We start from the raw sequence: 15,337 nt of genomic DNA, 5'->3' as shown, positions 1-15,337 counted from the left end.
CCCAGGTGTGCAGGGATGGGATTAGATAAACCAGCCTCTGTTAGAGTTGAATCTGATGAGGGTGAAGAGTAAGGTGGGCTTGTATGGATACTGTGACAGTAAAATGAAGGCTAAGGCAAGTGCAAGCATGCTGCTTAAGGGGGCAGGGGACGTAGGGACAGGGGACATGGGCAAAGGCTAAGGAACAAAATCCTGCCTTTGTCTTCACATGTGAGCTCTGCACTCAGTGCTCCCTGGTCCCTGAGTCTAGTGGCAGACTCTGGGATTTAAGCATTTCCCGTATTACAAGAAGATTGAGAACTGTTAAGTGAACTGGTCCATGGGAGCAGATGGGATGCATCTGATGATGCTAAGGGAAATGGGTGGTGTCACTGTGAAGCTACTCTCTGTCATCTTCATAACAACAAATTGAGAAGAGCACTGGAGGATAGGTCTGCCATTCAGAGCAGTCTAGACCGGCAGGAGAAATGGGTGGCAGAAACTTCTTGGAGTTCAACAGAGGCAAGTGGAGAGTTTGGCACTGGGGCCAAAATAACCACATGCAATTACAGGGTGTGAATCAGTGGCTTGAAAGTAGCTATGCAGAAAAGGGTCTGGGGTTCCCAGTGCACGTGCTGAATAAAAGCAAGCAGTGTGGTTTGTGCCTGCTATATGCTGGACTAAATTAACTGGAATGCAGGGTGAGGTACCTGATTCTTTCTGTCTTCCCATCACTTGTGAGACTTCATGTGGAGTACTGTGTCCAGCTGTGGGCTCTGTTACAAGAAAGATACTGACTTGTCAGAGTGGGTCCAGCAGTGGTTCACCTCCTCCATGTGGTTAAGGAGATTGAGAACATGGTGTGTGAAGAGAGGCTAAAGGAAATGGCTTTTTTGAGCCAAAGGTGTGAAAGTATAGTATCCTTCTTTGACTGCCTAATAGGCAGTTATAGAAAAGGCACAGCTGGACTCTTCCAGAAGGTCTACAGTGAAAGCACTAAATGTAACAGACAAAAGTTAGGGCGAGGAAAATTTGGCTAGGTATGAGAAAATTTATTTTCTTTTCACCCTGAGGATGTTCAGACAGAAAACTGATTTTCTAGTGAGTTGGTGAAAAGTCTGTTCTTGAAGATGTTAAACTCATAGCTGAAGAAAACCATCAGCAACCATATCTAAATTTGTATTTGGTCTTGCTTATATGAGGGTTTAAACAAGATGGCCTTTAGAGCTTCCATCAAACCTATGTTATTGTGTAATATTACAGTGGAATTTGTGCAAAAAATATGACAGAGAAGGATGGTGGTTGATATGAATGTGCAGAATGGACAGTTGTAATAGGGATGCACAGGTATTTGAAAATCTTTCTTTATAGATTGAAAAGGAGGTCAACTGCCTATGTTGTTGCATGCAAAAATAGATTTATGCAGTATTTTATTGCTCACAGAGGAAAAAAAGCCAAACAAAAAGAAGGGAAATGAATTTTGTACAGAAGTAATCCTTGTACTTTTGTACAAAGTAGTTTATCTCTTTTTAAGAGGTGGCTTTTATTGACTTAAAAAGGATTTTCATTATCGAAAGACTGAAATAGATTCTTCATAAAATTCAGTATATGGGGAGCAGCATGGATGATTTTTCCCCTTTTAGTTCTTTGCTATTTTTTTCCAAATGCTAAATCCATTGAAGATTCTGCTCTTCTAGTGTACATGTGTTCCCCTTCATAGCTGTTATTTTTAACGGATGAAAGCAAGTATATGTTGTTTTCTCTAGGCTTAACCTGCCAGCATGTGAGCCAAGCAGTAGATGTGCATCATGTTAAGAGGGCGGTAGCTCAGAGTGTCTGGTCAATATGTGCAGAATGTCTGAAGGAGAGACGGATGAGTGATGGTGAACCTGTGGCACCTTCAGACATATGGCTGTGTCTCAAATGTGGCTCTCAGGTAAGCGTATGCTGTAAATTTGTGGAGGTGGATTGGCCCTGATTTCCTAAAGGATATGACTGGTATGGATCCTTGTCTCTCGAGCATCTCATTGCCTTCAGTGAAACAGTGTGACATAAATGCTTTCTTCAGCTTCTTCAGTGGAGTGGAATGTAGCCTTAGGTTGATCGTGTCTTGTTTGCAGCAGTGTTCTTGTTTACCTTTGGATCCCACAAATACAAATGAATGAAAAACCATGTAAATATGTATATTGCTGAATCAACTTATATTGTGGACACTCAGTTGCTAGATTTGACTGAAACTAGGGAGAAAGGACTGTGCCGAAGTGACAGTTCTGCTTTTTGTGAGAGCTAGCCATTAGACTGGATCAGTTATAGTGTCAAATCGTGGCCTCAAGAGTTTATAACAGCAGATCCTGACCTCAAAGGCTTGCACAGGTTTCTGCCTTCTGAGTGAAGTAAAAATACAGAAAAAAAAATCAATTTACAAGAAGTATCATGCTTCGTTTAGCTAACAGTTGCCTGAATGAAGCATTTCACAATTTTCTTAAACTTTCAGTAGATTTTGCCATAGTAAGGACAGAAGCCAGCTCCTGGTATTATCTGAACAGATTTAATTTTGAAAAGGACTGTGCTATTTGCAGGCTTCAGAAGGTAGCTAACTGAATCTGAGGAGAACCCATATATTTTGTCTCTGAAAATTTGTAGTTAAGGAGGGCTTTGAAAAGGAATTAACTTTATGCATTTTCATGTATATGCTGTTTATATTCTCCAAAAATCATGCCTCATTCAGAGACCAGTCCTGACTCTTCTAAATCCCATTGTGTAGATACTTGAAAAATTGTAAATGTTTTCTTTTGAAGTTGCTGTATATAAATGGTGTGTTGTGAGTAGCTTTTTAGTGCAAACAACAAAAAAAAAAGTTAATATCTTTATAATACTGGATTATAAAGAATGTTAAACCTTCTCAATCCGTGGGAATGCTGAATGAGTATTTAGGGCACTACAGTTTTCTGCCTCATTTTGAAAAGCAAAGTTTTGGTAGTTTATTTACTAATAATACAGTCTTTTCCTACTTCCCTTTTTTAGTCCTTACTGTGCTGGTGTTTCTGTTTTTAGGGTTGTAGTAAGAACTCTGAAGGCCAGCATTCTCTGAAACACTTCCAAACAGCACGCACAGAACCTCATTGCATTGTTATCAACCTCAGCACATGGATCATATGGTAAGAACGAGTACACAGATGTTCGTATATGCTTATATATAAGGACTAAAAAGCATAACTTGAAGCAGAGTCTTCTCATGATAAAGAATGATTCTGACAGGTAAAATGAATATAAAGGAAAGGCATGCTTTCTGGAGAGAAAATTAGTGTCCTTAGGACTTTCAGAGGGGGCACAAATCAATACTAAGATAGAAGTTTGTGTCCATTATGTTCTGTAGTGAGTTGGCTAGTTATAGCAGTCTGTCCTTCCTGCTTGTTTCTATATGCTTATTTGCAAGACTATAAACTCAGATTATTTAAATCTGTAAGTATCACACTGAATTGGGACTGATCTGTAGAAGAGCCTATAGGAGATGAGAGGATTCAGTTTGACTCCTCTTTTTAGTATGAAAAATTGAAACCTGGAGCTTAAGTAATTTGTGTGAAGTTTTTTGTGAGGTTTGTTAGAGGTGGGAGGTGTATCCAGTTATCCTAAATTTCTGTTTGTTTCTTCTCTTGTTTAGGTGTTACGAATGTGATGAAGAGCTGTCAACACATTGCAACAAAAAGGTTTTGGCTCAGATAGTTGACTTTCTTCAAAAACATGGTTCCAGGGCTGAACCAAGTAAGTTTACATGAATAGTTTTATGTGGAGAGATCTGTAAGTTGCTGCCTCTAAAAATCAGCATTTCAGATTTTTAGTCATGTTAAACATACAACTGAAAAATTGGGTATGGTGTGAGTATAATGCAATTGTTAATTGCACAATTACTTGCTCAAGTAATGCCTGTCAAAACATGCCATTTTTTTTCCCTGGAATGTGGTTATGTTTAAAAAATACTTTGGGCACTGTTTTTCCAAGTTTTGTCTTTAATGAGGAAAGTTTATTGTAAAGAAGTTATCTTAAATAAGATGCCATATAAATTAATGCACAAAAACTATATAGAAGCATAAAATAATTGTATTTTCCTAGTGTGGGTGTGTCACATCTTAAAATTTTTCTTATTTAAATTTGTTTTCCACAGTTAATTAAATTTGTTTAAGTGGATTTTCTTGTACTTTGTTGATGGATGTAATGCTTTGTGTTCACTTATGTTACTGGGTTTTAATTGCTAGAACAAGCAATTGCCAAGGGAGATAAATTTGTCAAGTGAAAGGGTAGTCAGGCATTGGAAGAGGATTCCCAGGGAAGTGGTGAAATCACTGTCCCTGGAAGTGTTCAAAAACCATGTAGATGCCCTTAGTGACATGGTTTAGTGGTAGACTTGGCAGTGCTGGGCTAATGCTTGGATCTGATGATCTGAATGGTTCCTTCCAATCTAGTTGAGTCTATGATTCTGTGACACTCTCCCCATGGCAGAGTATGGCTGTGCTGAGCAGTCTGGGTCCCGTTCTTGAGAGCTCTAGGAACATTGGCCCAAATATGATTTGTTGGGTTTTAAGTGGCAAGGAAAAGAGGAAAAAGCTGTTTACCTGGCTTGGTCTGTTGCTCTGGGCCAGGCTTCTCGCTGGAAGAGGCTGGGAGACAGCTGTGTATTGATAAATACGGTATGTGTGGGTTGGGAATTCCCAGCCAGAGTTGTCATTCTGGTTTCACTTTGATAAATGTAACAGCAATGCATTTTCTGTTTTATGTCGAATACTTGGGCTGACACAGTTGGTACTTCCTCTAAATAAATGTAACTTAAGTAAGGTTTTTTTCCTTTTCCTTAAATTACACTGCCTTTAAGGATTTTTTAAAAATTAAATCAGAAATTGAAATGTAATTCATGTTATTGTACAAAACACAAAGAACACAAAGTATAACAGTGAAAATTAACTTTTCTATTAATAATTTATCATTTGGCTTTTTTTTAGTGTAGCATTTTATTTCATGTTACAATAATATTTGTAGTGTAACTGCCGTCCTTTAAATTCTTAGTTGACTTAGATTTTTAAATTTATTTTGTACATTCAGCCATTCAAAAAATAAACTAATTTTAAATAAATGTAAAATAACTTGTGAGTAATGTAAGACTGACAGTGAATAGTTCATATTTCTCACTTAAAAATCAGTCTTGTGCTTTATTCCATTGCTTTTCCATTTCTTCCGAAGAAAGCAGCCCAAGTGAAGATACTTAATTTTCATATAAGAATGTGACACTGTAGCAACAATTCATCTTCTGTCTGGATTTCTTTCTGTTGTAACAGCTGGTTGGCATGCGTCATTAAATTTCAAATAGCACGCTGTAGAAATTTCTGCAGAAATGCAGGATGAACATGGATCTGAGTAATGGGTGAGGACTGCTAGGTTTTTTTTGGTTCTCAAAAGTGCAGGAGTCATTGAAAGATAAAATAATCAGCTTAAACATGTAAGGGAGGGTTATATAGATTTCCTAATTAATGCATCTTGGAAAATAAACAAAAGCAAAATGCTTGTCATTTGGTACTAATGTGGTGGAATAGTGTGGCAGCAGGATCCCTGCTTTTCACTCGGCCTCTCATAAAGATTCAACTTCACTTCAGCTGTAAAAATGTGCAAATTACATTACTACTACATGACTGACTTTTGTAATTACATTAAGCGATTGAGATAAATCCCAGTGCTGGGTTCCCAAAAGAATGCTTGCAGCTGTGTGATTTTCGCATCTGATCCTATGGTTTGTTGTACCCAGCAATGCCTGCTTTTTTTTTTTTGTTTTCCTTTTTCTTGGTTTTGTTTTAGAGGAGTCTGTTTGGTTAAGAGGTCATGTTGGGCACAAGATGGAAGAATAAAGCAAGATTGCTTTCTAGGGTGTACCACCCAGAAATCTGTTTTGTGGAAAAGGTTAGCAGGCCATGATGATTTTCACAGAAAGGCAGGTGCAGTATTGTCCGTGTGGCACACTTGTGAGCTTCACATGGACATAATGCACATGTAGTACACAGAAACCATGCTGAGACATTGCGGTCTGCGTGCCTGCTCTTTTGCTGGAGAAAATAAATTGGTTTTCAGTCTTAAAGGTGAATATTACGCAGATTTTCCTTTACAAAGGCCAAATTAGACATCAGTGGAGACGTGAGATTGCACACTGTTTTTTTTATAGAGCAGTTAATTAAATTGGTTTGTGTGGCAATAGCATAAGAAGGAAGAATATTTATCTCAAATTTTGTAGTTAAATTTATTGTTGGGAAGGTCAAGCAGAGGAATGAGATTTTCCCCATAAGTTCAGCTGCTCAGATTTGCCAGTAGGTGAAAGTCAGAAACTTGATCTCTGTTTTAATGAATATAACTGATGTATAACAAAGATTAAAAAATATATAATTTTACAGTACAAGTAATTGGTGTTAACTTGTAAGGAAAGACAAAAAGTATGGTGAATAACTTTTCAGATTTCTATTCATCTGTGGATATTAGCATTTGACAAAGAATCACACTGAAAAAAATGGTAGTTTGGAGCTTGAAGTCATGTTAGTCTGTTCTAGCTACTTAAAATTACCTAGCAAAGTAAAGCAGAGTATTTTGATTCTCCAAATATGAAATATGCTTCAGCAAAAAGGCATTTCTGTTGCTGGTCATAAGCTTTCTTTCAAGTTTACTTCCATGTTAGGGGATGCTGTTAATGATGCACATTGCAAAGAAATGAAAACCTAATAATTGGCAAAAAAAATTTTTAAATGTTCCGTCATTTTTCTCCACAGAGTCTTCCCTTTCCTGTGTACATACTTATTTGTGAGGTGCAGCACAAGTCATGTGAGTGCAGGGATAAAAATGGTACTTGAGTAGCTTGCTTGTTCAAACTCTGCAGGTGTATTTTCCAGTTTATAACATTCCAGCAGAATCAGGGAAATAGAATTGCCATTTGGAATCTTTAATTTGGCAGGATTGTAACATTGCAAGGAAGATTGGGCTTTTCAAATGTAAAGCTAGTGACCATTTCAGAAGAGAACCATGCTGTTTTGCTAACAGATCCTGTTATTGTACAGTGTTGAAAAAAAAATCAAAAATTTTTAAATGAAAAGGGCGTTCCAGACAATTTAGTAGCATTTCATAATATAGCATGATGAGAACTTGGTAAAAGAAAGGCAATTTATTAACCTTGCTTTTACTGTGAAGACCTTCAGCTGATTTCTCCTGAATACAATACAGTTGTATTCAGGAGAAAAGGCTTGACCTTGGAATAAAAGTGTATATTCCTGGAACTCTCATTTTTAATTAAAATTAAAAGTTGCATTGAAAAGATGAGCAAAACTGCACACTCCCCTGGCTGAAAGAAACACTGGATATCATTTGTCTTTTTGCTTGCATACCATCTGCACTCCCAAGCACAGCTCAGTTTCAGCAAGAGTGGTACAGAAGCCCATGTGCCTTCAAACATTTGAAATACTGGCAAAACAAATTGATATGGAACCTGTGATAAGTTTTCTGAATGTCTTTTGCAAGTGGATGTGTGAGCACCGTGTGCTTTTGTGCACCTGGTACGGTGACTTGCTTTGCTTCATGGACTGAATCATTGTCTATGTTAACGTTGGGCTTAGGAATCTCAGTCACATATCCATGAGGCTGGTGCTGTGCAGCTGTGGGACAAAATGATGTTCCCTGCATTCAGAAAGCTTGCTAGATAAGATGGCAGGTGAGCAGGAAAAAAAAGCTGAAGAAGAGTGGCAAGAAAAGGCAAGAGCTGTAGCAGAGGAGCAGTCTCTGCTGTCCTCTTTCCTGTGGGTCTGGCAGGAAGTGGGTTGGAGAGCAGGGTGATGTCAGGAAGTTTTGCCAAGCATGAAGGCTGTGCCTATGCACAAATGTGGCTTTGTGAGAGCCAGAGTGAGTGCTGGAGGTAGGCATCAATGGCCAGATTATATGGGGCTTTGGGCAGTCTGGTCTAGTGGAAGGTATCCCTGCCCATGGTAGGGGGTTTGGAACTAGGTGATCTTTAAGGCCCCTTCCAACCCAAATCATTCTAGGACTCTGTAATTCTATGGTGGGACTGTAGGCAGTCACTAACCTGGTGCCTAGGAAGAGGTGGTCAGTAGGGTGTGATAAATAGAATGGAGGGCTGGGCAATGAGTCTTGGCAGAGTGCTCCAGCAGGGCATCTCAGTAGCTGAGTACCTTTTGTCAAGGGAAAAGGAGGTTTTGATGATATAGGCACAACTTGGGTGAGAATTTTCCCAATGTGACTGGATTAGAAAGGCCACCTCTACAATAAAACTGCAGAACTAGTCTGACGGAGAGGTGCAGTCTGAATGTGTGAGCCCCAAAACAGTCACAGTTACATGTGCTGTCCCCACTGCAGAGATGGACAGAGGGGTTGAAGGTCACCATGTCAACTCTAAAAGATCTAATAGCTACAGACAGAAATCAGTCTACGAATTTAATTACTCTGTGCCTTTCACCCACCTTGCTGTCATTAATGTTAACAAAGTCTTCTATAACAGGTATCGCACACGGATGGTTTGGACTACTTCATTTCTCCTGTTTGGCTAGGAGCTGAAGGCCCTTGTGGGCAGCAGCAGACGACAACCATTTTGATGGAATCTTTCTGCTGGTCTCCTTGTTGTGTCTATACTGGCTTAAAAGTGATTTTTCATATCCAAAAGCATGCCTGTTAAAACATTACAGGGTAGTGAGATTGAGTCGGCAAGAGTCCATGAAACAGTTCAGCGCAAATTCACTTTAAAAAATTACATCTTAGCCTTTTGATTAATAGCATGCTTGTAGCCTTGGGTTAATCTTGCAGAAGGACCCTCCAGCCCCAATCTGTAGAAGTATTTAGCTATCATAGTCATTACCAGCATCTTCTGTTAAGACTGACCAACTCTTCACATGTCAACTAAACATTCAGCTTCAGGCCTGTCTGTCATGTATCACTGAGCTGGGGACACTGAGCAGAGTTAAATTAAAAACTGCTGTCCTTCCTCTGTCTCTGTCCTTAAAAATATCTGCATGGAATAAGGGAAGCAGCAGTTAATGTTTGTGTAGTAGCAAAGCAACATTTTTCTGGCAAGACTGTTTCACAGATAAAAAGACCCCAGTAAAATGTTACATGGATCGTGTTTGTAAAATCCTTAAAAAATCAAGAGACAGTAATTAAAACTTTCTGCAGGAAAGGAGGTTTATAGACTTCAGTAACAACATCTTAATTTACTGTTAGATTTCTTAATTTACTACTAGTTCTCCTATCCCTATACTAATTATCCAGCTTTGTGCCAGTCGGATGTCTGGTTCTTATTGTCCTTTATAATTGCATATTCATCCAGCTCTTATCACAAAGCTGGATGCCTCAGCTTTGTTTTCTCTCCCTTAAATAATTTATATGTAAGGTTCAGCAAATGGAACCTTGCTACTTGTGTGAAGCTGCCATTTAACCATGAAGTGAAATGCTTTTATCGAGTTTGCCCTGCAGATATGGTCCGCTGTGGCAGTGCTGTCCATATTTGGTGGCTGTGCAAGGAGAGCCAGGTGGTGCTGCAAAGCATAGCACAGTGAAGCGTGGACAGATCTAGGTTTGACATTTGTCATCCTGTACTGCTAAAGGGAAGAGAAAAATCTGCTTTTCCATATGCTTATGGTTTAATTTTTGCCTGCAGTTTTGTCCAGATGGCCTTGTGAACATTGTTTACTTTAAGATGCTGTCCCAGATGTTTTTGAATGCCGATGGATAAATGCAGCAACTGTGGTATACTAATACACAAATTATTTACACAATTTTGGCTTTTTTTTTTTTTTCTTCCCTTTTTAACCATCTCTTCTCCCCAGCCCTGCTCTGTATGGCACTCTTCCATGGGGAAGAAGTCTTGTCTTACATTGTGGAATTTCTGGGAGTGAGCAGTGCCTTCTTGTTGCAGACACTTTGAGCTCCCATTCTCCTGCTATGATTCTTTTGGAGCCCTCTGTGGGTGGACAAGTCTCAGACATTGTAGCGTGCCCCTTGTGAATGTGTCAGTTAAAAGGTGTTACTGCACGTAGCCCATAAAGCAGTGACTCTTTGCCAGTGTGAGCAGCTCCCAAGATGTTTGTCACTCATTGTGCTGAAAAACATTCTATCTCTTCTTTCATGGCGAGCTTGGTCTCTTAGTTTGCCATTGTACTGTCTTAATTTTACATATGAGTGGAAAGGAGTGTATTTTAAAGCTGTGTAAGTGGTATTACCGAGAACATTTCAAAATGTTCCTAACCAGCAAAGCACCTTTAACTACATTTTGACAAACTCGGGTACAATTTGAAAAAATAATTATGCCTTTGTGGCACTGTAGGGTGCAGACAGACTGCATCAGAAGCTTGTTGCCAAATGACAAGATAATGACTTCTTCTTTATTTAATTATATTTTTTCGTCTTGTAAGCATGAAGCTACCTAGGAGTGTACATAAAAGAACCTTTTGGCATGAGCATTTCATTAATGTAAATAGGTCTGTTAGTTATTTCTCAAGAATACTGTAATGAGACTTCAATGTGAAACTCATTAAAACAAATATATGAATTCATATGTCAAGACAGAGATTGCAGCATCACAGTTCTTGGCATTTATTAAGTCCATAACTCGTTTACATTGACATGCATTGTTAATCAATATTTAAGACACTGCATATGTCAGTAATGTTCACATTTAATTTTGCAACCATGAAGATATGAAAGTTGCTAGTAGAATTTGAGGCTAAATATTGTTATCTCAAGTCTTCCCATTACCTCTAGGCTACAAGTTAATGACTGTCCAACTTTGCTGCCCCTCATCTATTTAAATAATAAGGGAAATAGGGAAATGGGGATGTTATACTAGTAGCATATTCCACTACAGACGTATGAAATTTTTGTTGTTTGAAATTAAAACACTAGCACTGTATGTATTTTGGGTTGTGTTAGCAGTTTGTGAGGCTGTGACAAAAGGAGGTGGGTCGAGGAGCAAATGTAGCTTTTGGGGAAACTGATAACTCCAGTTTGGCTGTTCACTAAGTTGTATGAGGGAATTCAAACAGCGTGCGATAATTGATAAAGGCTTGCAGCATTCAGGTGGCAGCTTTTGGTTACCTCTCTTCAAAGGTGTTTAATGTTTCCAGTGTGTCTAATGAATGTACATCTTAACTGCCTATTGTTAATAAATTAATAGAGGCCATTTTGCTTTATTGCTTGGCTAATTGAAGAAGTTACAGTTTCACTATGTGAAGGTTTTTGTTGGATATATGTAGTTGTTGGAGGGATTTTTTTTCCCCCAGAATTTTAACTGCTGATGGTGGTTTTTTTTTTATTTTTTCAGATTTCATAAAGCAGTTTAGAGTACCGAGATATGTTTCTGCATATGTTAAAAAGGATAAACATAATCCATGGAAGAGCCGATGTGATTAAACTATGCAATTAGTGTTAAAATTATTAAAAGTAATTATAATAGTACAATGATAGTAATATTAACATATAGTTTAATTATAGGTTCATCAAAAATCATAAGACTCCGTGAAGAGAACAGTGAAACTAGTGAAATACTGAAAGGAAAAGGTTCTGGAAATGGTTCATCAGTTCCAGTTAAAGGAATAAATAATTTGGGAAATACATGCTTTTTTAATGCTGTCATGCAGGTAAGATGGAAAGATCATACGGCTTTCTCTTAATAAATTTCAGAAATACTTAATATGTATAAACTGTGGGCTTCAGAAAAGGTTCTGACTGTTACCAGTATTCGTTCTGCTTTCTGAAGGTCCTTTTCAAATTCTTTTTATTCCTTGCTGTTCAGGATACATTTCCTATTATAACAAAAAAGGATTCCTGGATCAGTAGCATTTTTTGCAGTAATGAGGCAAATGAAAATGTCAAAGTGTTTTACACACTGCGTATGTGTGTGGGTTGTACTCTAGCATATGGTTTTATTTGTAGTTCAGCATTAGTCGTCATGAGTAATGCACAGTATTTACCGTACTGGTGGGTGTGAAAAGTGGTACTTTATGCATAATGTAAATGTCTGCACAGAGCGTTGTGATGATTTTAAGCCCCTACAAGGGATGCAGTTATAAAAGTACTTTTATTGATTATGGTTGTTTTTTTTTCTGACCAGAATAAGAGGAATGAGCTATACTAATACATTTTTAGTGTACAACTACCTCAACATCCTCAAAAAAAAGCAGCAGTCTTAGTGGGTTTTATATTAGACCATCCTATTGCTTGTCAGATACATCCGTATGCCTGCAGGCAGGAGTGAAATAATCATAGATGAGAGAGAACTGTTACAAAAGTGTTCTGAACTGGCACGCTTTACCTTGTGTTTATGGTGGTGATTACAAAACTCAGCAAACAAACAGTACATGTGTATTGAGTAGAATTACTGCAAATTTTTCTCTGTCCATACTTATGGCACTGTAGAAACTTCAGTGATCTGCAATCAAAGTTAACCAAAAGTAAAGAAACAAAGCTGAGATATGTTGGTTTCTCTCTTAAATTTGGAGAGATAATGCTTTTCAGTGTTCCCAAACCTCTGTGCTTCTTGGCGCATGATGGAGGGGATCTAGAGAAATAAATGATTTCTGGTACTAATGTCCTCACTATAAATAAACTAAAATCAAATCAAAAGTATAATAAAATACCTTGTTCATCAAAAATAATAAAGTTATTACTAGGAAACTATTTTGGAATTACAGAAAAAGAAGTAGATACAATTTTAGAAACAGTCTGAGATCAATGATCTCAGGTCATATAAGGGTGATACCTGCTTTTTATAGTAGTCTGATTTAAACCTCAGTTGTACATGTATTTTATGAAATATATATGGTTTTGTCTATCCCCGAAGCTAGAATTTCTATCTAACACAAATGTATAGTTGAAAGATTAGCTTGTGTTTCTTGGGTTTGGTTTTTTGTCTTTAAGAACTTGGCACAGACTCACGTACTAAATGAACTGATGTATGAGATGAAGGAGAAAGGAACAAAGTTAAAAATCTGTCATACTTCAGACTCCCAATTGGTGAGTATGCAGTGAGAAACACAAATCTGGGGAGACGTGGGAAGAAGCTGAAGGGTGGGAAATCACACTCTTCTTATTTCTTTTGCTTTTTAATTGTTTTAGCTGGCTTACGGTATCTGTGAATTCGCTACTTTTACAATACTAATTATTCAGCTGTGGAGAAGGAATCATCATTTCCTTTCACATTTTGTGACACTGAAGTAGCAAATAATGCCTGACCTTAAGAAAGAGTGATTGGTTCATTTTGTTTCCAATTTCATTTCTTCAGTGTGAATGTATGATAGAGGAATTAGTATATATGGCTCTAGAAAGTGTTCATGAAATATTTTATTCCAGTCTGTCCAGCCCTTCATTGGTAAGGCTTTTAAGATGTATTGTAGCCTTCACAGGCCAGAGGGTTAAACTGGGAGAAGTAAAATTTTGGTGAGGACCAAATTTCTTGTCCTCAAGTTCCATTCAAATGGGGAAGAGACTCCTGTGGTTATTATCAAAGAATATATACTGCTGTTCCAGGCTGTATCTAAAGAAAATTGCTAAAGCAAGCAATTTACAGAGGATTTTTTTTTTTTAATTTTTCCTTTTTTTTTCCTTTTTTTTTCTCTTTCCCCTGAGCTTTCTGGTGGCAGCGAGGGTTGAGGGGTAGGATTCTGTTTCAGCTACCTCTGAGATGATGAAGATTTCTGTATGTTGCTGTCAGTAATGTTCATAGCTTCTCCAGGCAAGGACAGTGTGGAATTCACTGTGTTGTTGCCTGTATTTCCTCCAGTATTTCCTCTGAGCAGCCGCATGTTTCACTAAGTTATCCTGAGCCACAACAGAGGTCTGGAGCTTGTTTGTGCCTAGAGACTTAGAAAGCCAGTGGTACGTTGGCTTATTTGCTTGATGCAAAACTTGCACAGCCGTAAGGCTGAAAGATTTATTTTTTTTTTTGTTTAATGAGAGTGTTTACAACGTAAATGAGATCTTTGGAGAAAAGATTGTGTTTTCTGGTCTTTGTATGTCAACACACAATTAGAGTGCGTCAGCAGTCTAACTAATGCTAATGGAGAAATCTCAGCTTCCTGCTTGATAGAGGGCATTTTTCTACCTTTAGATAGTTCATGTAATGGGAATACCTTATGTGTTTCCTTAGTGCTTATGTTTTGTGTGGATCTCCTTTCTGGATGAGGCAGCCTCTCTAATTGTTTGTCTGGCAGTTGTAATCTGTTTTTATGAGAGTCAGGCCAGGTAGTAGGAAGCCCTGTGGTCATGTATGAACCTGGGAGCATGTTAGGGAGAGCTGGTGATCTGTGGCTGTTGAGACACACATAGCATGTAAGCAATGCAGGAGTGTCTGCTGCTCTGAGACTGCCTGGGTTAGCTGCTGACCAGCTTCTTCCAGCCCCTGGGCCCACTGGCTGGGGCAAATCCCACACCAGGATGGGCTATGCGGAATGCATCCTGTGCCTGTTCCTCACTGCCATGGCGGACCTGCAGGGTCTGCTGTCGGCTCCTGCTATGAACCACCACATGGTGCTTACCGGGCACCTCATGTCTGAAGGAACAGGGTATGTTTCTGTGTTTGTTGGATGTGTGGAAATCTCAGGTCAGAGGCCACCCTTAACCCCCTAAGGTTGAGCAGACGAAGTGCCGCTGGGCCCCAACTCATGCTGGCCCATCGAACAGGCCACCTGTGTTGTCTCTCCAACTGAATTTCAGTGCACACAGAAGTGAGAGTAAAGTGGGTAATACAGGAGGTAATCTGTTTCTGTGAGAATCAGACTGGCTCATTGACATGCCTTGTTTCTAAAACTAGTGGTTACCAACCAATTTACTTGACAAGTATTGTTTGGCTTTACTACTGTTACTGCTTAAGTAATAAGCTTTCTCTTCAACTATTTCAATCATATAGGTGACATCAACATTTCAAGAAAAGAAAAAAACCCCAGAACGCTCTAAGTCTGAAAGTTGTATTTTTCTTTATCATAAATCTACTAACTTGAAATAAGTCTTTTATATCATTAACTTTGAAATCTGATGTACAATTTACCTTTGCTTTGAAGGATCCTCTGGTGGTAAACCTCTCAAGCCCAGGACCTTTGACTTCAGCGATGTTCTTGTTCCTTCACAGCATGAGGGAGGCTGGAAAAGGTCCTCTTTCTCCCAAAGTGCTGTTCAGCCAGCTTTGTCAAAAGTATGTATTGTCAGTATCTTTTACTTGCTTATTTAGTTTCAGTTTCCAGTGATGTTTCTAAATGTGCCATGCCTATTGTCCTTTCTAAGATGCCATTAGATTTTTACCAGGTAGTCCAGAAAGTCTTCATGTTTTAAGTTGCAGGGCTCC

General features: G+C 38.5%; 1 protein-coding gene across 3 annotated transcripts in view; it reads left to right on the top strand.

The window, feature by feature from the left end:
- The window catches only part of USP45 (ubiquitin specific peptidase 45), a 49,814-nt gene that overhangs the window by 9,554 nt on the left and 24,923 nt on the right, over window positions 1-15,337 (top strand). For all 3 annotated transcript variants that reach the window (XM_057410844.1, XM_057410845.1, XM_057410847.1), the window contains exons 3-8: window positions 1,746-1,915; window positions 3,034-3,137; window positions 3,641-3,741; window positions 11,494-11,639; window positions 12,919-13,014; window positions 15,057-15,187. In XM_057410844.1, the coding sequence (XP_057266827.1) occupies window positions 1,746-1,915; window positions 3,034-3,137; window positions 3,641-3,741; window positions 11,494-11,639; window positions 12,919-13,014; window positions 15,057-15,187 (748 nt within the window). The remainder of the gene's footprint in view (window positions 1-1,745; window positions 1,916-3,033; window positions 3,138-3,640; window positions 3,742-11,493; window positions 11,640-12,918; window positions 13,015-15,056; window positions 15,188-15,337) is intronic.

The sequence above is a fragment of the Pezoporus wallicus genome, unplaced genomic scaffold (assembly GCF_028554395.1).
Source record: "Pezoporus wallicus isolate ANWC-B61680 ecotype Strahan unplaced genomic scaffold, APGP_CSIRO_Pwel_v1 contig_747, whole genome shotgun sequence".
NCBI lineage: Eukaryota > Metazoa > Chordata > Aves > Psittaciformes > Psittacidae > Pezoporus > Pezoporus wallicus.
The sequence above is the reverse complement of the archived record's forward strand: the minus strand, read 5'-3'. Positions and strand labels throughout refer to the sequence as shown.